This window comes from Schistocerca serialis, chromosome 1, assembly GCF_023864345.2.
Source record: "Schistocerca serialis cubense isolate TAMUIC-IGC-003099 chromosome 1, iqSchSeri2.2, whole genome shotgun sequence".
Classification (NCBI taxonomy): domain Eukaryota; kingdom Metazoa; phylum Arthropoda; class Insecta; order Orthoptera; family Acrididae; genus Schistocerca; species Schistocerca serialis.
Genome location: NC_064638.1, coordinates 872,919,666 through 872,942,482, shown reverse-complemented (window position 1 = coordinate 872,942,482; position 22,817 = coordinate 872,919,666). Strand labels below are relative to the sequence as shown.

Sequence of the window (22,817 nt, the reverse complement as noted above, 5' to 3'; positions counted from 1 at the left end):
TCGGGCATGGATGTGTGTAGTTCTAAGTTCTAGGGGACTGATGACCTCAGATGTTAAGTCCCATAGTGCTCAGAGCCATTTGAACCATTTGTTGCTTAGAGGTCAAAGATGTTTTCACGATAATTTACACTTCAAGTCGTCTCCTGAACTAGTTGTCCAAAATAAATTTCCTGAGAAAGCATTTAGTACGTTTTCGCGCGACGTTGATTGCCTACCTTCGACTTTTGACATGTATTTTCGCTAACAAAATGGTTCAAATGGCTCTGAGCACTATGGGACTTAACTTCTGAGGTCATCAGTCCCCTAGAACTTAGAACTACTTAAACCTAACTAACCTAAGGACATCACACAAATCCATGTCCGAGGCAGGATTCGAACCTGCGACCGTAGCGGTCAGCGGTTCCAGACTGTAGCGCCTAGAACCGCTAGGCCACACCGGCCGGCTTTCGATCGAGGGTAGATTGATGTCACTACCAACCACAATTCATTCTATTTCCGACATGCAGCAATACAGTATGTTGTTCTCTGTAGTACATATGGCAATGTTTACGAACACTGATGTAAACGGAGTGATTTGGCAGTAAATTAGTACCGTATCAGTGAAGAATGAGTTCATCGCGATAAGCGTCTCTTATCATTGGACGCCACTGGAGATACCTCCGCCGTAAGGACCGTACTCGATGCGAGTACTTGCGCGGAGATATCAGAGATGTTCACGGCACCGTAGTTGGGCGCGTCGTTAAGTAGAGGGAGAGCAACGGCGAGGCCCCAAACACGAGGCCGGCAGTCGGCGGCGCGCCACGGGCTCCAACCAGCGGCAGCAGCAGCAGCAACAGCAGAGAGGTCCACACAGCGCCCCCACCATGGCCGAAGACGCAGCAGCGGCCGTGCCTCTGAAGCAGGACTGCGAGAAGGAGAAGGAGAAGGAGGACAGCGAGACCAAGCCACCCGCAAAGTCAGGTACCTCACGCGGCGCGACAGGAGACCAACACCCCTGAAAACTGACTGCTCGCTTCAGTGTGCAGTAAAATATGTATGTTAGTCGGGAGAAATGTTCCTAATAAAGGCAGAGACTCTGTCGAAGCTACCTGTACGGTACCCATTACAACAGCCCACGTTTGGCGGGGTGAGAGTACATCTACAGTCCGCAGCTCGTGGTCGTGCGGTAGCGTTCTCGCTTCCCGCGCCCGGGTTCCCGGGATCGATTCCCGGCGGGGTCAGGGATTTTCTCTGCCTCGTGATGACTGGGTGGTGTGTGATGTCCTTAGGTTAGTTAGGTTTAAGTAGTTCTAAGTTCTAGGGGACTGATGACCACAGATGTTAAGTCCCATAGTGCTCAGAGTCATTTGAACCAGCCAAGTACATCTACAAAAGAGAAACACCCCCCCCCCCCCCCCAGGGCAATATCCTAAACGGTGAGTTCTTAGTCGTAGAAAAGTATACACACATAGGATAATTTGCCCTGTATCACTGAGTCAGTGATACATGAAAACATAAGCATAACGAAAGAAAGGGAGGGGATTAAATGTTGTATTCGGGGAAGAGCCGGCTTCAAACTGCCTATCGTCGATATTGATATTCTGCAGTTTATCTAAATAAATTTTCACACAGCCCATGCAGAAAGATCTACTACTTGGCACCCAAAGTCATTTGGGGAATCCTTCGGGCCGCACGGGGTTAGCCGAGCGGTCTAGGGCGCTGCAGTCATGGACTATGCGGCTGATCCCGGCGGAGGTTCGAGTCCTCCCTCGGGCATGGGTGTGTGTTTGTCCTTAGCATAATTTAGATTAAGTAGTGTGTAAGCTTAGCGACTGATGACCTTATCAGTTAAATCCCATGAGATTTCACACACATTTTAACATTTTTTGAATCCTTCCGTATGTAAAACCAAGTTGATCAGATCACTGTTTGGAGCCAGTTCATTACGAGTAACAGTTCATTTTCGTAAGCTCTGGTGTGCAACTTCTCGTTTGATAATTGGAAGCGACTGACCGTCAACAAATCACAGGCTGATATTTACAGTAATCTGCATGTCCACTGCAATATACAGGATTTTCCTAGTAATGTAGAGACCCCAAAAATTTCATAAATAGTTCAAAACATGGAAATAAACATTAGAATGCCATTGGGCAAGTTACCTGATAATACTCGCAACTATTCTGTCCACCGTGATACAGAGATCACTTTTTACTTAAAGTAAGCACGCATTTTGTTGATCAGCAGTCAAGGAGGTGGAAAATTTTTATAGCCAAATTCGCATTCGTTAATATTTACTTCGATGACCGGCTTCGGCAGATGAAACTGTCATCTTCTGATTTTTAAAAAACTTTTGGTTATAAATCGTGTTCTGTTATGAGCTTATTACTCTTTCCGTGTCGCCATTATAATGGATAATATACAGCACATTATACACACGTTTGTCAAAAGTAAAACCATATACAGAGAAAAAACAGCACGTTGTGCAAAAAGGCATGTTCACACACGCAGCACTCTGCTCAGGATTGTTATTCCTTACAATGCACGATGTGTAGCAAAGTGCAACTTGCACACATGTTTACGTTTTACTACATGTTGTGCGTAGTAAGGAATAACAAGCCTCGGTGGAGTGCTACGTTTGTGAACATCCCTATTTCCACAAGGGCCTAGTTTTTATCTGTGTATGGTTTTACTTTTGATAAAAATAAGTATAGTGTGCTGTATATTGTAACCATAATGAGGAAATGGCATCGGTAATAAGTTCATAATGGAACACGATTTATAACAAACATTTTTTGAATGTCAGAAGGTGAGAGTTTCAGCTGTGAAAACCGTCTGTCAGTAATAAACGTTTATTAATGCTATCTTGGCTATAAAAGTATGTTAAAGTTAAATATAGATCGCTCTTTTGCCCTTCTCAATATCAGAAACTTCGATCGAAAACAGGAGTGCACTGACACAATGCTTGTTAAGGTTTGCAGAGGAAATTTTCGAAACAAGTGCCGGGCAACACGTTAAATGCAATGAGTAGGAATCAGAACACATTGAAGTTTCACCAGTGGCATCACCTATTAATGGCCAAGAATGTATAAAACTAACATGTAACACATTAGCCGTTACCCATTATTGAAGAGCTCCACTACAGAAGTTATACAATGCATAGTTCTAAAGTGCCACTAAATGAGAACGTGCTTCTTTTATATATAATAATGCTTATAAAGGCTGCTTCTGTGGCTACAAGTTTAAGGTATAAATCAAAAAAACTTTGTATTTAGTTACGAAACTTTATTTTTATTAATTACAACCCGTTTCGGAGGCACTGTTCCATCATCAGGAGACACAATGAGTGAATGAGAAGTTCAAATACTCAGCTCCCGAGAAGAATGCAATTTACCCACAAAATTATAGAAGCATTGATGTCCGCAGTCCTATACTGCTGAACTAAGAAGTTAATTTATCACCAAACCGTGGAGAAAATCTTTCGAATTGTGTCGTAACTAATACACTTCAGCGACCAGTTACAAATTTTTATCTTAATTTTCCAGTTTGTATTTCCATTTTTTTCTGTCAGTTACTTCAGTTGGGCCTATTTCACAGTAAAAAGTTACAAAGACAAATCGAGTAGCAAACTATCAGCACAGTTGTGTACCATCGCATGAAACCTGAAGCGCTTATATTACGTGGTACCACGAGCTGAATGCTATACGTGTTGTCTAAATTTGGTAGATTTTTTGTTGTATGTAAAAAACTTATATATCTATTATGCGGAGTTCCTTACAACCTCCTTCTGTATCGGTTCGTTACCTTATTTGAACACACGATTGACAAAATGCTTCGTGGCAGTGGGATCGGTAACGTTCGTTGTCACCACGAGACATGACACGAACTGAGACAAGTGGCCGGCAAGTAGTAATGGGAAAAACCGACCGGTTAGTACCGATACCGGTATTTGAGTTCTGAATAACCAATACTTTTCTGTATTTGTTTCGTCTGGGTTATAATAGATTTTTTCATTGTTTGTTAATAACGGGTTAAAAAGCCAGCGTATCAGTTTTCCCTAACAGCAGTGTTACAATTTTTGGTTTTTAAATAAAAGATTTTTTTAAAAAAACGAGTAAGGTTTTTTCGCTTAATTTCCAACGCTCTGAAATACTGGATTATTATAGAAAATGGGAAACACGGTCAGTGCTATCTTAATAACAACGCCAACAGTTGGAATTTAGCAACAAACACCTGGCATAAAAATTAGTACAATACTGCTGAGACAATAATGCACCTATTGCGTGTGGATTTGCCTATTAGACTGCACGGCGTACTTGCAGTACGCAAGACTTGTCCCCGCCTGGTCTCACGGTAGTTTGCCGCTGTCGCCCTCGGACATTGATTATATTGCACAGTGGCACCATCCTTAGCTTGAAAGTATTTTAAGAAGTCTGGCAACAAATGAAGTACAATGTTCCATTTGCTCTCAAAGATTAAAAACTGGAGGAGGTACGACAAACTTGCGACATCATATAAGAAGGAAACATCCGCAATATTCCTTGGAAGAGAAGATAAATTTGATTTCTGTACCTAAAATTTTATTGAGTTGAAGTAGTCTTTGGTTAATAACTGAACCCTTATTTTGTGGTTGCTACAGGGTGAAAAATCAATACCATCCAAAAGTGACGATGCAGTAAAGTCACCTTTCGCCCTCGTTGTCACCTAGCCCGTCTCCTTCACCTTCCCAATCTTTGCTGGAAACAGTGAGACTTATTTCTGCCACAGCCTCAACCACATATTGTCCGAAATCTCCTACTCCTTCACCTTTACTAGAATTTTTCCATGTCTACATCTTTTACTGGAAACAATAGTAAAAAAACCCAAAATCAATTATTTCAGAAACCGGTCATTTTGAGCAGTTTTATGTCAGGTTGAACCGGAGATGAAAAAAATGGTATATCCGAAAACTGTTTATTTCAGCGATAACTGCCATCCCTGCGGCATATACGTTGAAATTACCAGTCGCGCAGGTGTGGAATTACCAACCGCGAGCTTTAGTTCCATCGGATGGTAAAACTAGCTCATATTTCGTAGGCATTACTAATAATTTAGATCAGTTAACCGATTAGTCGGGTAATGAATCCAAAGTGTAGCGTTAGTACCACAGTGATCTACTACGTGTGCTCTTACTGGGGTTACCAGACATTCCTCTTTCGCCTTGCTGAGCAATTGCTCTCCCGTTCTGACGTACCTTGGGAAAGTAATGCCGCAAGGGAAGTCTCGTTGAGGATGAGAAAGAAAACCCGCAGATACACGGAAAAAACTTATGGCAAAATTAGCCGCTGATCTAGCAATCTACACGTACCTATTATACTCGTAACCATCAGAATGTAACAGAAATACGGCAGCTTGCACAGCTGATACAAGGGCTGCGTTGCTGCGAGCGGCGTTGCAGCCTGATAAATGTTACCTCAATTGACACGGAAAATGTCGTTTTGAGCATACAATAAGAACGCATTACAGCCGTTGTTATCGCTTGAGTGAGCGGCCAGCAGCTTGTAATTTCTTTTACAAATAAAAGTGACATTCTAAACAAATACATTATCACATAAAAGTGTGGTACAGGGCAAGAAGAGGATATACAATATCAGTTACTGGTCTGTCATATACTGAAACTAACGTCTTTTTTATTGTTTCTGGTAGCTGTAATAATTAGCAAGGTCAAAAAGTACACCTCGAGGGTAGCGTTGCGCAAACCTTTCAAAGGTTCCTGGAAGTCGCAAATCATTTACATATCACGCACTATACTTTCAATGTGTACAAATATAACCCGTGTAACATGCAATATTATAGCGTAGCAAGCTGTCTGCTTTATGAACCAAATGAATACACTTATTGGTTAAAAACAGAACTCGCAGAACGAGATAGTCCGTTTGGAATCCTTGACTACCCATTCTGATACGTGCTCTGTATGTTTCCAAAAATCACGACATATTTTCCCCCCATAATCGTGTAACTAAAGTACAAGTCAACACGATGTTGAACTATCAGGAAAACGGCAAAAGGACTGACAAAAATGTTCTACTTGCGGCTTCTAGATTACTCGAAGCTCAGCATAACTTTAGGGTGACAATTTAATTCTTTCCTCAATGACCGGCACCTTTCAGATTTAACGTGTTAAGCAGGTCAAAACTAAGATATTTATGACGTGTTTCGTATCGAAGTACATATTACAAATGGAGACGTTACTATGACCATTTAAGCTTCTAAGTAAAACCATCACTGAAATAAGTCCGACAGATGTTTCTTCTTCTTCTTTCTTGGCTCTACAGCTCATGATGAGTCTTGGCCTCTTCTACAATTTCCTTCCATCTCTCTCCGTCCTTTGCCAATATTCTCCAGTTTCTATAGCCCATCTTCCTAAGATCTTCGATTACTCCATCTTCCCATCTGGCTCTTGGTCGACCACGTCCTCGCTGCCCTCCCGACTTTCCTTGTAATATTCTGTTTGGTACTTCTGTATCGTTCATGCGAGCCACATGTCCCGCCCACCTCAGTCTGGATGATTTAACTATCCTTCTGATGGGTTGGTCTTTGTATATGGTATACAACTCACGGTTGTATCTCCTCCTCCATCTTCCTCTTTCACAGATTGGGCCGATATTTCGTCTAAGTACCTTTCTTTCAAATGCATCCAGTGTTTCAATATATTTAGTTGTTAATGTCCAGGCTCCAGAGGCATATGTAAGCACTGGTCGTATAAGTGATGTATATATAGTTAATTTCGTGGTACGAGTCAGGAGCCTTGAGGATAGAAGTCTTGTCAGGGCAGGGCTCTGTTGGCCAGTATTAATCTCTGCTTAATTTCAAAGGAGGTATCATTTAGATGTGTAACTCTGACAGATGTTTAAGCAATATAAATTTATACATTTATGCAATATAAATTTTATACGTGATTCTATGTGGACTTGCACTGGCGGTTATAATCAATTCTTAGACACGCAAATCTTCGAAATGGCGTGAAATAAAAGGATCTGCACCAGACGGTCGAACAACCCCAGACAGGGGTCGGCGGGCCATTATGCCATAAGATCACTTAATTTTCCACCACTATCTCTCTTCCGTGTTCGAATGACTCCTTGATGTACAGCCTTAAGAATTTCTTTCAAATCTCTATGAGGATAAGCCGGCAGGGGTGGCAGAGCAGTTCTAGGCGCTTCAGTCTGGAACCGCGCGACCACTACGGTCGCAGGTTCGAGTCCTGCCTCGGGCATTGATGTGTGTGATGTCCTTAGGTTAGTTAGGTTTAAGTAGTTCTAAGTTGTAGGGGACTTATGACCTCAGAAGTTAAGTCCCATAGTGCTCAGAGCCATTTGAACCATTTTCTATGGGGGTAAACATCTTCTCCGCCGTAATTTCCCATTTCTAAGTCACCAGACAGTATTCTACAATCCTGTATCAAGTTGCGGTGTTTCCTCCTTTTCCGTCGCTCGTAGGCAGACATAGTGTATAGATACCGTTCTGCAACTGGTGCGCGATGTAAATTACAGTACTAGCAGTGACGCATCACTGAACTAGAGACAAGAGCAGATAAGTGGCCACATCTGTTGACACTGGGATAACACTGTCCTCCGCAAGCTGTGCAGCCAGATCAAAGTCAGGCGTCGAGGCACGTGGACACTCACATACACTGAATAACATTTGTTTTAGCTATCTGAAGCACAAAAACTCACCTTGGAGCAGCTGTACTAGGCTTCCTTGCAGATGTATAGATGCAGGTACACGTTTTCGTGAACAAGTAACTAAGTTAGGAAAAGAGGTACCTGCGAACGTTTTGTTAAAGTCAATAATTAATTTACACTACTGGCCATTAAAATTGCTACACCACGAAGATGACGTGCTACAGACGCCAAATTTAACCGACAGGAAGAAGATGCTGTTATATGCAAATGATTAGCTTTTCAGAGCATTCACACAAGGTTGGCGCCGTTGGCGACACCTTCTACGTGCTGACATGAGGAAAGTTTCCAGCCGATTCCTCATACACAAATAGCAGTTGACCGGCGTTGCCTGGTGAAACGTTGTTGTGATGCCTCGTGTAAGGAGGAGAAATGCGTACCATCACGTTTCCGACTTTGATAAAGGTCGGATTGTAGCCTATCACGATTGCGGTTTATCGTATCGCGACATTGCTGCTCCCGTTGGTCGAGATCCAATGACTGTTAGCAGAATATGGAATCGGTGGGTTCAGGAGGGTAATACGGAATGTCGTGCTGGATCCCAACGGCCTCGTATCACTAGCAGTCGAGATGACAGGCATCTTATCCGCATGGCTGTAACGGATCGTGCAGCCACGTCTCGGTCTCTGAGTCAACAGATGGGGACGTTTGCAAGACAACAACCATCTGCACGCACAGTTCGACGATGTTTGCAGCAGCATGGACTACCAGCTCGGAGACCATGGCTGCGGTTACCCTTGACACTGCATCACAGACAGGAGCGCCTGCGATGGTGTACTCGACGACGAACCTGCGTGCACGAATGGCAAAACGTCATTTTTTTCGGATGAATCCAGGTTCTGTTTACAGCATCATGATGGTCGTATCCGTGTTTGGGGACTTCGCGGTGAACGCACATTGGAAGCGCGTCTTCGTCATCGCCATACTGGCGTATCACCCGGCGTGATGGTATGGGGTGCCATTGGTTACACGTCTCGGTCACCTCTTGTTCAAGACACTTTGAACACTGGACGTTACGTTTCAGATGTGTTACGACCCGTGGCTCTACCCTTCATTCGATCCCTGCGAAACCCTACATTTCAACAGCATAAGTCACGTCCGCATGTTGCAGGGCTTTCTGGATACAGAAAATGTTCGACTGCTGCCGTGGGCAGCACATTCTCCATATCTCTCACCAACTGGAAACGTCTGATCAATGGTGGCCGAGCAACTGGCTCGTCACAATACGCCAGTCACTACTCTTGATGAACTGTAGTATCGTGTTGAAGCTGCATGGGCGGCTGTACCTGTACGGCCATTCGAGGTCGGTCTGACTCAATGCCCAGGCGTATCAAGGCCGTTATTACGGCCAGAGGTGGTTAGTCTGGGTACTGAATTCTCAGGATCTATGCACTCAAATTGCGTGAAAATGTAATCACATGTCAGTTCTAGTATAATATATTTGTCCAATGAATACCCGTTTATCATCTGCATTTCGTCCTGGTGTAGCAATTTTAATGGCCAGTAGTGTATTAGAGCCATACTTTTTTTCAAGATATGTTTACTCACAGACTCACGAAATTGTTAGCAATACTCATGGCTATTCAAAACCTTATCGCTCAAACTTTCTGCAAATCGCTTGCATGAACCATTCTTAGTAATACTTTTCCTCCATCAGTAATATTGGTGTAAAACCCGGACTGAAATTATGCGCCTACTGCATCCACATTTGCCCCTTTGTGACTTATGTAAACTGATTTACAGAGTAAAAAGTAATGAAATGAATTAAATGCTCTGAAATGAAATGAATAAATCAATGTAGATGAAACATGCAATGGCAGAAAATGATATCAGTGCAAATCTTTCACTTACATCAAAACTGCAAATCAAATTTGTGTCTAATTACATACGGGCTTCATCGAAAACGTCACATTTCAACTACATTTGAACCTTGGAAATGTCAGTCGATCTGAGTGCCATATATCACATTTGGCATAAGAATCAAAAACCAGTTATCTCTTTCCGTGCATAACTCATTTCTGTGTAAGAAATTGAGAAGATATTCTGATACCATCTCAATTACTGCAACAAATAATGAGACAAATAAAAAGTAAATATATTGTTAGATGACCCTTTGATTGTCACCTACGTTGAGCGAAATGAGACATCAGGATGACAGTAGATTTATTTCTCCATTCTGAACCTTGGCCATACTACATCAGAAGCATCTTGGAGGACGCGTCCAGTTACCTCTCATGCGAAAAAATAGACGTCCAGCATTGCTGACAGCGCAAAGAACGAGGCTGACTGTGACATCACTCGAATGCCATTGTCTGTGATGTCTCCGGCTGCAACTGTCCAACTGTGATGACAGCACAGCTGACGATTCCGCGGAGGCAGCCCTGACCTCCCTCCAGCAAAAGGGTGGCTCTCTGCTTTGGAAGCAGCCCTCTCATGACTCAGGGCAGACTACCCCATCTCGTGGTCAAACAGTGGACTCTGTACTGCATTCCAGGATGTCGATCTGCGTATCATAGGCTCATGATGTGGGCTGCGATAATGAGATGAGAATATTTCAGTAGTACACGAATAGCTGAGTACTTATACACGTGCAACAGAGCACCAACAACACAGCAGAACTGAAAACTTGTTTCGTAAAAAAAAAAAAAAAAAAAAAAAAAATGTAATTAGAACCTTTAACATTTCCATTCTTCACTTATAATAACTAGAACAATATTCCATACTGAACTCAGTGATGGCTTGCAGCCACACATTCGCATCTATCTAGGAAACAGTTTGTGGACTCGTTTTCTCTGGAACGCTTTTACTTTCAGTATTGTGGCAATTTCTGCTATTGATTGTGATACACCCAGTAGAGTGTGGGCAGAATAATGTGGCAGATAAATGCGCAATCTGCAGGACGCGTGTGGGTAGAGAGTAGTGGTGGGAGTTGTGGGCTGGCAATGTACAGGAAATGTCGAGAGCTGGAGGGGTAGTGCCGTTCTAAACTGAGGTCTACACTCACAGTTTTTGTAAATATTCAGTGGAGTCCCTCTAAGCCCACACTTGCATGGTGACCATCAAAAAAGACCTGCTGTCACCTCTGCTTGGTTAGTATCATCTAGAGGATCTTTTGGGTTATTTAAAAGGAAGAAACACAGAAATTTTGATTGCTGGTGACTTTAATACAGATTTTCTAATGCAGTCTTTCAGTAAACATATACTGCAGTTAGTAATGTTGTCTTTCAATCTAACTCACACTGTAAATTTCCAACTAGGATCACTAAATCCTCAAGGACAGCCATTGATAACATTTTCATAGACAAATCAAAGGAACAAAATCATAACATAAAACCTGTTATAAATGGACTATCAGATCATGACATGCAGCTCCTTGTTTTAGATGTAAATTCTAAGCAGATTATCAAGACTGCTAAATCTGAGTACAGGAGAGTAGTCAATCAACAAAAAATTGAGTGTTTTAGAAAACTGCTCAAAGATATGAACTGGAAAGATGTTTATAGTGCTCATGACATGAATGAAAAATATAACACATTTATGAACAATGTCAGTTACTCAAATCAAACAGAAGTCTATAATAAAACCATGGATTACACAAGGAGTAAAGATTTCCTGTAAGACAAAAAGGAAAATGTATCTGTCGACCAAGAATAGCTCCAATGCTGATGATTTAGCTAAATACAAGCAATACTGTAAAATATTAAAAAAAGTAATTCAGACATCTAAACAAATGCACTACGAAAAGAAGATAGCAATGCCAGGGAACAAAATAAAAACAATATGGGATATAGTGAAAGAGGAGACTGGTAGAACCAGAAAGGAACAGGAGCAAATAGCAGTAAGGGTAGATGACACATTAGTAACCGATGGGCATAGTGTGGCAAATCTATTTAACAAGTACTTTATATCCGTTACTGATAGAATGGGATTGTCAGGATCAGTAAATAATGCCCTTGAATATCTGAAACTAGCCTTTACAAATAGTTTCAGGTACATGAATATGTCACTCACTTCACCAAAAGAAATAACTTCCATAATAAAATCTTTAAAAACAAAGCATTCTAGTGGTTACAATGAAATATCAACAAAGTTAATTAAGGCATGTTCTTGTGAGTTTAGTAGAATACTGAGTTACTTGTGTAACCAGTCAATTATAATTTCCTGACGCTAAAATATGCAAATGTTAAGCCTCTATTCAAGAAAGGGGATAAAGAGATACCATCAAACTACACACCGATTTCACTTTTGTCAGCATTCTCAAAAATTTTAGAAAAAGTTATGTACATGCAGCTTCTCAACCATCTGACCACAGATAACATATTATCAAGAACACAGTTTGGATTTCTGAAGAGTTCTGATATCGAGAAGGCTGTGTACACCTACAGTGAAAATGTACTTAATTCATTAAATAACACATTACAAGCAGCAGGTATTTTCTGTGATTTGCCAAAGGCATTTGATTGTGTGAACCACAACATCCTTTAAAATAAATTAGAATTCTATGGTGTCATGGGCAGTGCTGCAAAATGGTTCAAGTCATACCTCACTAACAGGAAACAAAGGGCGTCAGTGCAAGGGACTAGTGAATTAAGTCATCAGTCATCATCAGAATGGGAAGAAATTACATGTGGTGTCCCACAAGGATCCAGCTTAGGGCTATTGCTTTTTCTTGTGTACATTAATGAGCTCTCATCAGTTATACTGCCAGAAGCAGAGTTCATTTTGTTTGCAGATGACACAAGTATTGCAATAAGTAGTATGTTGAGTGTAGTTCTAGAAAGATCTGCTAATGATATTTTCATGGATATTAATAAATGGTTTAAAGCCAACTCACTGACATTAAACTTCGAAAAGACTCACTATATGCAATTCAGAACCTGTAAGAGGTTTCCACCCAGCATATGCGTAAAGTATGAAGAAGAGCAGATACAAGAGGTTGACAGTCTTAAATTCCTGGGATTACAACTTGATAATAAATTCAGTTGGGAGGAACACACCACAGAACCGCAGAAACGCCTTAACAAATCTGTATTTGCAATTCGAGTGTTAGCAGACACAGGCGACATAAAAATGAAAAATCTTGCATACTTTGACTACTTTCATTCCATAATGTCATATGGTATAATATTTTGGGGTAACTCTGCAAATCAAACAAAATTTTCAGAGTACAAAACCGTGTAATACGTATTATTTGTGGAGTAAATTCACGGACGTCCTGTAGAAACCTCTTCAAAGAACTGGGTATACTAACTACTGCCTCTCAGTATATTTATTTCTTAATGAAATTTGTCCTAAATAACATATCTCTTTTTCCAACAAACAGCTCAGTTCATACATACAATACCAGGAACAAAAATGATCAGCAGAAGGACTTAAAAGCACTTACTTTAGTTCAAAAAGGGGTCCACTACTCAGGAACACTCATCTTCAATAATTTGCCAGCAAACATAAAAAAATTAGTTACAAATAAAGATCAGTTTAAAAGGAGCCTGAAATACTTACTAGTGACCAACTCCTTCTATTCCACTGACGAATTTTTTAATAGAAACAAATGATGTATTGGATATATTCATACTATTTGTATTGTTATTTCAGCTTAAAAAAAAAAAAAGAAAATTGACATGTTCCACATTCACGAGGATCTCCTCAGCACGAATCTATGGAACGAAAAACGAATCTAATCTAATCTAGTATCTAAAAAGAATTCCACTAAAAATGCAACAAAAACAGCGATCACTTTTCGACAGGTTTGTTAACCATTTGTAACTTTCAGGGAAGCGTCTTGATGTCGTGAGCGACGAATTTTAAGTAAAATCCAAATTTTTCTCATTTTAATGTTAAAATTTGCTTCTTTTGCCAAAAATCAGCGCAGTTTATACAATGATATCTCACTAACATGTTGTGCAGACGCAGTGGCAAGGAATTTTGAATCTGTGGTTTATTAAGTGAGAACCTGAGAAAAAGTACTGTCAATAGCTTACGAAAAAGTACATCCTCAGTACAAAAATAAACCTAGAATATCTTCGCTTATGCTGTTCAAAATCCACAGATTTCTCGTTTAACAAGCTGTCGATGGCCCTTAAAAATGACATTCAGAAATGCCTGTAGTTAGTAAAGTAACATGGTAGATACTGAAGTTTTGCATAATAACCACATTGCAAAATACTCTCCTATTTGCGTGCTATCATTTACCAAAGTCTCATTTCAATATTTCATGAATCTACATGTGTTTATCATGGCGTCATGTTAGAAGGAGACATTTGCGCTAGAAACTTATTTCCTTCAGATTTCGTCCCACTAATGATAAGCTACCGCAAATTGTTGATTTTTAAATTAGTTTTAGTGTTAGTTCGCGGACAGGTGTCCTTCCTGTCAGCTCAATACTCAGTTATTTGAAGAGATGCAAGTCGTATTCGCCATGAGAAAAACTAAAATTAATATTAGGTTTCAACGTCCATTCGACAACAAGCCCACGAGAGAGGCTCGATACAAGTTCGGTTAAGATAAGGATGGGAGAAAAATTGACTGTAGCCCTTTCAAAGGAACCATCTGGCATAAGTCCTAAAACATTTTGGGAAATATTGATGGCTGGACACAGATGTAAACCCAACTCATGCAGGATGCGAGTGTTACCTCTATCATTGTGCCACTTTGATCGATGTGTGCAGCATTTATATGCGAATTGGATCGACTTCTTCTATACTGTGTTATGGAAATGGGAATGGAAAACCAGCCAGGAATTTGCCATTTAAATCAGCTACAGGCACGAACACTATCATAGCGTTTTACCAAAAAGAAAAACATGCGATTTAACCATTATAGTTTTTATCTTCCTCTTTTGTGGTAAAAATAATTACGGCGACCATTTGAAAACGTTAAAACGAAACTTTTGGGTAAGTCGAAAGCTTCATAATCTTTTATTAGATTAGTAATATTGTTTGTTTATTTTCCAGGAGTTTCCTCGCCTATTGCAATCTGTCTAGCCATCTTATTTTCGTTCGAGTAAAGTCTTGTGTTTCTGGCACATGGTCAGGGAACATATCGGTACATATCCAAAAGAGGGAGGGGAGTGGGGGGGGGGGGAGGGGGAATTATGTAAAGAAATTTACAGGTTCGTCTGTCGCTAAGAGCGAAAGATATTTCATTAATAGATACTTACACTTAGCAAACATTTTCCATAACCGACACTATTCCATTTCAGGATAGGAGCAAATCAATTATTATTAATCAGAAGTTCTCATTTTCCAATTTGTTTTTTCAGCTAAAATGTAGGAAAATTCATCTCATAGCTGAAATTTACACATAACATATAATTGTAACGTCAAGACTCCTCCTCTCGCGCGAGGTAACCGCGTGGTCTTAGGCGCCTTGCTATGGTTCGCGCGGCTCTGCGCGTCGGAGGTTCTAGTACTCCCTCGGACATAGGTTGTGTGTGTGTGTGTGTGTGTGTGTGTGTGTGTGTGTGTGTGTGTGTGCGTGTGTGTGTTGTCCTTAGCGTAAGTTAGTTTAAGTTAGATTAAGTAGTGTGTAAGCCTAGGGACCGATGACCTCAGCAGTTTGGTCCCATAGGAACTTACCACCGCCAAGACTCCTCTTTGTAATATGTAAACATTACTTTAAAGATTTTAATGCTGTTTGAAGTGGGAGGGCATTACACTTAAAAGCCCTCAATTATAACGCTTTTGCACTAGTACTTCTTAAAGGTGAATGGCTGATGGATTTTTCCCTAGAAATAAAATTCTTGTTTCAGATATTTGATGAGCTTGCACTATCAGGGTTGGATCAAGAACTTTCCAATTAGTAGCTTGGCCATATTCAGACGAAATATGTAATTATAAAACAAAAATGAGCGACTAATCGATAATGTCTCCTTGTTTTGGAAAGATATAAAGAAATGTTGACGTAAAAGAAACTGCAGGAAAACATGTCCTTTTGTATGGGATTAACTGACCCATCATTACGAAACAATGACAAAAATAAACAAATTAAAAACGAGAATCTGCGAATAAATTAGATCTTTTTTCCTCTTAACATCATGATCACCAATCCTCAATGCACAGAATGTAGTTTGAGAGACGTGGGAATCATTTAATACTCCGAAAACGGAAATTAACTACATAAATGATGAAATTTAAAATAAAAGGTGCCCCTTTTATTTTTAACACGAAATTCACCATCCTTTATTGTGCAATCTTTCGTAGAGTTTCCCAGGGATGGGGGAAACGTGGGAGCCGTAAATATGGTTCTAACTCTCCCTCATGTCGCTAAATCACATTTCCGAAAAGTCTCTCAAGTACATTTCTAACATAGCCAGCAGCCTCGAACCGTCGACACCCCAACATGATTGATTGTCTCTGAGGACTTCACTGACTGTTCCTACGCCGATACTTATGAGTTTCTGAACAGTTGTTTTGGTGTGTGCAGGCTACTGTTGTCATGTACGCAGTGGATGATAGGCATCTTTTCTGCAGAATAAATTGATCAAAGATATTGCTTGCCCTCCTCCTAAATTTCTGTTATACTCATTTTCGCAGTTACTTTCGAGACGCCAGTGGCTTTTGCATTGTGGACAAATAGGCGACCTCATTTCTGAATACCGATAATATGGCCCCTATTTACATTAGGCAAAATAAAGCATCTTCGAAAAGAACTCCTTTTTGTTTTTCGCAGCAGTGCCGGAAATAGCGCCCGAAGTTCTTGTTTATTGACAAACCTGAGCAGGAAGGACTGTCCGACAACTGCGGTTCCAGCCGAAAACGGCTTTCGAGCGTTACTGTACGTAAGGGCCTGTTGCTTATGACTACAAGAACAAGTACAGTACTAAAAACGCAACATTTAACATAGCCAAAATCTAGTTACTCTTCCGTTTCGCACAGGAACATGTTATGAAGTAGCCAAGCCAAAAGTTCTGCAACTTAGTGGTAGTGGAGCTGCTGGTAACTGAGTGGCAAATACTCAAGAGTTGTCGCGCTACAAAGAAAGCAAACAATGACTGGCGTATTGGCCAGAGTAGGATACATACGCGGAATTTGGTTTTTCAGAACTTTCACGACAATCGTAAATGAGAGAAAATGTAGTTTTAATTCAGTAACGTCTCCTGAACTTGAAATCTCTGAATCGTTGTACAGTATTTCAAATAACCACACATATCATCGAAAAGCATTATTTGATTTTTTTCAGTCGGAAATAAAACAAGCGAGAAAATTACTTTCATTTTATTCTGTCTCTGTGTTAGTATTCTTTCACCGATGTTTCAGCTACTATACGCCAACCACGCCACAGATAGTTCCGACTTTTAATTTCGGGTAAATCACTTTCAGCTAGTCCGTGTGTTACATCTGTTTCATTTAGTGATACACCTAGCATCACGTAACTGAGAGTTCTCAAGAAACAAGTGAGCCTTGCTATTTGTGTGTTGCTTAAAGCACTTCAAACACAAATAAGTGTTCCCATTGTTCTGACAGGCCCTCACAGGCTTAACATAGCTTACGCCTGGCAGGTATGACCTTTTTCATAGTAGGGGCTTCCCGTCGTAAATCTCTCTCAGAGTGCACTTGAGTCTTGAAGCTTTGCCGGTACTCTTACTCATATTGAACTTAACATGTGCTGCACTCGTCGATATATCATATTCACCATTTACGAAATAGAAGCAAAAGTTAACAGTGAAGCAAAAAAGGACCGGAGGATTTGAGCTAAAATAACGATGCGTGAAAAGTCTAGAATGATTAGCTCCAGTTTTACTTTTCGCTAAAGCAAATTATTCTAGATTTTTCACACTTAAGGGAATATCAGAGTTTCGACGAAACGGTTAAAGGAAACAATTTTGAACATAGTTGCAACATGCAAGAATCATTTACTAAAACAGAGCTAGTCCGCCCGTTCCGATGCGTGTAAACCAAACTGCTCTCACTCTCTCTCTCGCGCGCGCTCTATGTATGTGTGTGTGTGTGTGTGTGTGTGTGTGTGTGTGTGTGTGTGTGTGTGCTTTATTTTATAAACAAATTGTAATTGTAATTCTTCCTGTATGAGTTTTTTTAATGACTGACAAAATATATAAAAAAAAAATGGCTCTGAGCACTATGGGACTCAACATTTGAGGTCATCAGTCCCCTAGAACTTAGAACTACTTAAACCTAACTAACCTAAGGACATCACTCACATCCATGCCCCAGGCAGGAATCGCACCTGCGACCGTAGCAGTCACGCGGTTCCGGACTGAAGTGCCTAGAACCGCTTGGCCACCGCGGCTGGTGACAAAATATATCAGTGTGCTTATTTCTGTAAACGGAAACCTACAATAACGGTCAATTTAACTTAGACGTAAGATAAATAGTCTAAAGACGACTTTGTAAATGAGCTGCAGAGTTACTCATGTCATGTGGCTGGTACTGACTGCCTGCGGTTAACGCCTTCTTTATACAGCCGAGCTGCTGCCAGCCATGATGTCGGTGGCTCCTAGACCGTTGTCATACCAGTCTTCATAGTCGAAACAGATACGCCGCACCCACTTCAACCTCGCGACCGAGTTTCACACTATACGCGTCTGCTGGCCGCTGTCTTCTTTTACCCTCTTTTGTGGTGTAATAACAGAAGTCGCTAGTCCGTCTGAGGACTGCGGTGCTGTAAAGCAATCTTGATGTATATTTTCTACAGCGCATTCTGTTATTACTGATTTTCCTGGGTAAGAGTGGACGCAGACATCTCTTGACATTGCTCAACCGTGAACGACCGAAAAGGTAATATACGAATTCGCGCGATATCTCCTAAGCGTTTTGTGTCCTGTTGTCATTCAGAGACTGCAACAGTTAGAAGATTTTCACAGAGATTTGGTGACTAGTTTACTACTACGTCTCTTCTGGGGACGGGTACCTCCCTTATTGAACTACAGAATGACAGAGAGCAATTCCCTTGCTGCGCTTCTTGACAGTGATCTGTCCATGGGTGCTTTTCAAGACGGAGTGACAAATCTCTCACACCTTGTGGCTATTTCACTCGAATTCTCTTTTAAGTAATTCAGTTATTGTCACAGGTTATATTCCAAGCTCGATTTACTAGTCTATTCATAACTGTGAAACTACATGTTGGATGGAAGCAGCAGACTGTAAGCAGGAGACGAAATGTTATGTTCATTATTGAGCTACCTGTCAGACAAGAAGAAACGGTCAGTAGTTTGCAGAAGATTCAATGAAGATTTCTGAAAAGGTTTTTATAGGAGAAATGAGACCGAGTCATTATTTTGTAGTTTGATTTCATTAGTTGATTATCCCACTCTCACGCAAGGTAGTAGGACCGTGACTGAAAACATCTTTATAGACAGGGCTCAAACATTTAAAGTGTACCGAGACAGAAATGGACTATCAGATCATGGTGCGCAACTGACGAAACTAAAGGATGTAGTAACTTACAAATCTGAAGCATGTTCATACAAAGTAGTGTGGCTTATTAATGGTACAAGGATACCATGTTTTAAGAATAAGTTAAACGAGATGTTATAGGACGAAATATATTTAGAAAGAAATGTAAAAAGTTAATTTGCGTCAGCAGATGAAATATTTCCAAAAACGTTATCCAGAAATGCCATTATAAAACCTGTAAGCCTTGGATGAGTGAGAGTATTACAATAACATGTAAGAGGAAAGGAAGAAAATTGTATTGACGAGAAAAAGTCAAGATCGGACGTTACTTACATTCTGCAAAAAGTACCGTAACATTTTAAGACAAGTTTTGAAAATGTCCAGAAATATGCACATAATTACAGAAATTAATAATGGAGATTAGATTAAAACTATATGGGATATTGTGAAACGTGAGTCAGAACAATTAGTCAGTGCATGAAATACTATCACAATTAAGGTGAATGACAATTTTGTTACGAGTATTTGTAAAGTTCCCTACTAAATGTAGTAACAAAAATATGATTCAATTATTCTGTTGAAGAAACAAGAGAATATATCAACAATGTCAGTACACAAAACCTTAAGCAGCCAGAAGCAGCACCTACATCTTTCACTGAAATTAACAGAATTAAAAAAGTTGTAAAATACAAAAGCTCATATGGTTTTGATAGAATTTCAGACATAATTTTGAAAACTTGTCCTAACTTAATAAGTAATGTCATTAGTAATATATGTAATACATTAATAGCACAAAGAATCTTTCTAGACAGATTATAATATGCCACTGTGAAACCTCTTCATAAGAAAGGTGACAAGAATAGTTAGATAATCATCGTTCAGTTTCCTTACTGATGCCTTTTTCAAAACTATTCGAAAAGGTAATGTATATGAGAGCAGTCACATGGTCAAATGGAAACAATTTATGTAACACATCACAGTTTTGAACAGAAGATTTATTCGACTGTTAATGCTGTTTATATACTCACCAAACAGTACAAACCTTAAATAATTAACTATAACTAGTTGGTATTTTGTCATCTTTCCAAAACATTTGATTGCATAGTTCATGCTATTCTCTTAGATCAGTTTTCTGGGATTGAGGGTTTCACAAAAAAAGGTGTGAATTACTCTCATCAAACAGAACGAAAAAGTTGTTTTGAATATTCCAAATAATGTTGATATCAGAGTAAACTATATTGGCTGGGAAGAAATGACAAGGTTTAATTTTGAGTACACTCTTATTCCTCGTACGTGTGAATGACCTTGATTTGACTTAATACTCACCAAGTAGATTTGGTACTTTTTTCGGATGGTATTATTGCTATGATAAATCTCACTAGAGACAAATCAACAAATTGCTAATGATGTTTTTCTGAAAGAATTATTGATTCATTCTCTGCAAATGGAGTGTCCTTTAATTTTGAGAAAACATAGTATACTCAGTTCTCTACGACAAACATAGTCATACCAACAACTGATGTAGTACATGAACAGGAATCATTTAACAAAGTAGAATTCTCCATATTTTTGGTGTACAGTCTGATGAACATTTGAACTGGAGGAAGCATATTACAGCATTGGTGAAACAAGGAAGTTCAGCTACTTCTACTTTTCATATGATTGCCAGTCTTGGAAACAAACGAATTAACCAAGTAACATATTTTGCATACTTCCACTTGCAAGTGGCTCAGAGAGTTAAATAAACTTACAAGCTCGCATATGAGTGTTAAACAATGAAATGTTACACAACACAGGTACGTGGTCTGGAATATTTTATTACCTGTTTCATCTCTGTCATTATTTTCTTGTTGCTCCAACCACCAATTACAGTTTGATCCAGAAATTGTTTATTAATTAGAAGCTAGATGAGGAAACATGCATACAATGGGGCCCACAATTCTTTGGTAGAGATCCAGATCCGCTGTCTTACGAAAACAGTGAAGCACTCAGAAGACACAGTCAAATGTCAACGTATCTTCATACACGCGCACACTGTACGCAGGTATGTAAATGATTAGAGTTGCAATTCTCCTGGATAGATAGAAAGGCCGCTAGAGTTCATTAGTGTAGTTCTGGTGCAATGTTGTTACCAGGCCTGGTAGGGTATATAAGGGGCGTGAACAGCGGCAGATGTTGAGTAATCACTGCAAAGAACTCTAGATGCGGCATAGTCGTGCAAGACAGTGTTACAAGCACCTGACTGTATTTGAAGGAGGGCTCATTGTGGGTCCACGTTTGGCCGACTTGTCGACTCATATAGCATCCAGATTTGAGGGGTATTTGGATGTGACAGTGGCCCGATGTTGGACTACATGGGAACCTCAGGGCATCCATTCTCCTCGCCAGCGTACGATTCGACTACGTCTGATCACCGTAAGAGAGGATCGCCGTATCGTCCACCAAGTACATCGTAACCCCTTCAAATCTGCGCCTGCTCTCTGAGAGCAAGTAATGGACTTCCTGCAGCAATCTGATCATACCGCACTATTGATGGGAGACTAGCAGCAGCCAGATAAGGAATTACATTCCCAAGTGCAGCCTGCCATTAACACCACAATACAGACATTTGGAGTGGTACCGTGATCGGGAAAGATGTACCTCTTGTGCGACAGTATCATTCTGCTATTTTCCAATAGGAAAATGTTCGTCCCCTCATGACACATGCTCTACATCCTGCAGTACAGAGGCACGCCTGTGGACAAAGAGGTCTCCAGATCCGTCCTCAATAGAATATGTGTGGGGCCAGCTAGGACGTAAACTCTGTCGCAGGATATCGACGACGAGTTACAACTCTTATGGGCCAGCTGACCTCAGGAGAGGATACAACGTCCCAAACGAATCACTTCATGCATCCATGCCAGAGAGGTACAGCGTCCTACGAATATGTGTTCTCATTCTGCCAAGGTATTTGTGGTCTAAATTTGACACTGGTTTGTGATCACTGAAATAACATCACATACTCTTTCAACACGTGAAGTTTAATTTCGTCTAATAACGTGGGCAATACTGTTCACAACTGGCTTGATCACACGAGAGATATAAATTGCCATTAGTACTTCTGCCATGTGGTCTACTTGCGGAATAATGCAAATAGCTGCGTAGTTCCGGCTTTCGATTACTAGCACGCAGTCACACAAAAATCACTGTTCACATAGTTTTGATACTCGGCACAAATTTCCCATTAACGTTGATTTATTCTGATGATTCTACTAATGATTTTTACGACTGTACGCGTAATCATTTCGCGGCACACTGGAGGTTGAACTTTCGAAACGATATGGGAGCAAAAGTGCTGCCACTCGTAACGATTAGCTACACATAAGTCTCCCTTAATTAGAATGGTCGCTGTATTATGATCAAGCTCACGTTTGTTAGTTCCATAGAAGACATGAGTCGACCTCGACGACATGACAGACGCGGAAATTACACCTTTCATAATACTTCATTGATACTAATACTGTTGAAACTTTTTTAAGGGCTACACCAACATTTGACTGTTTATTTCCTGTGTACAATCTACATTTCGGCTTTCACGTCATTATGAAGTACAATACTAAACACATTAATATGCAAATTGCAAAACAGTAAATAACTGATAAATTTTAAAAATTAAAAAAAAGTATTTGGTGTAAACTGATATTAAATTACGAGATATGCACTTACATTTGAGACATTAACGTATTTTACTGTGTATTGTGCAGGAGACACATTATTTCACCCCATT

The 22,817-nt window shown here is 40.2% G+C and overlaps 1 protein-coding gene across 1 annotated transcript in view; it reads left to right on the top strand.

Annotated features, from left to right (window-relative positions):
* The first annotated feature begins 733 nt into the window (after nucleotides 1-733).
* LOC126486258 (proton-coupled folate transporter-like) overlaps nucleotides 734-22,817 on the top strand; it is a 151,326-nt gene continuing 129,242 nt past the window's right edge. Inside the window, exon 1 of the mRNA XM_050108936.1 lies at nucleotides 734-960. Within this exon, the coding sequence (XP_049964893.1) occupies nucleotides 864-960 (97 nt within the window). The 5' untranslated portion in view covers nucleotides 734-863. The remainder of the gene's footprint in view (nucleotides 961-22,817) is intronic.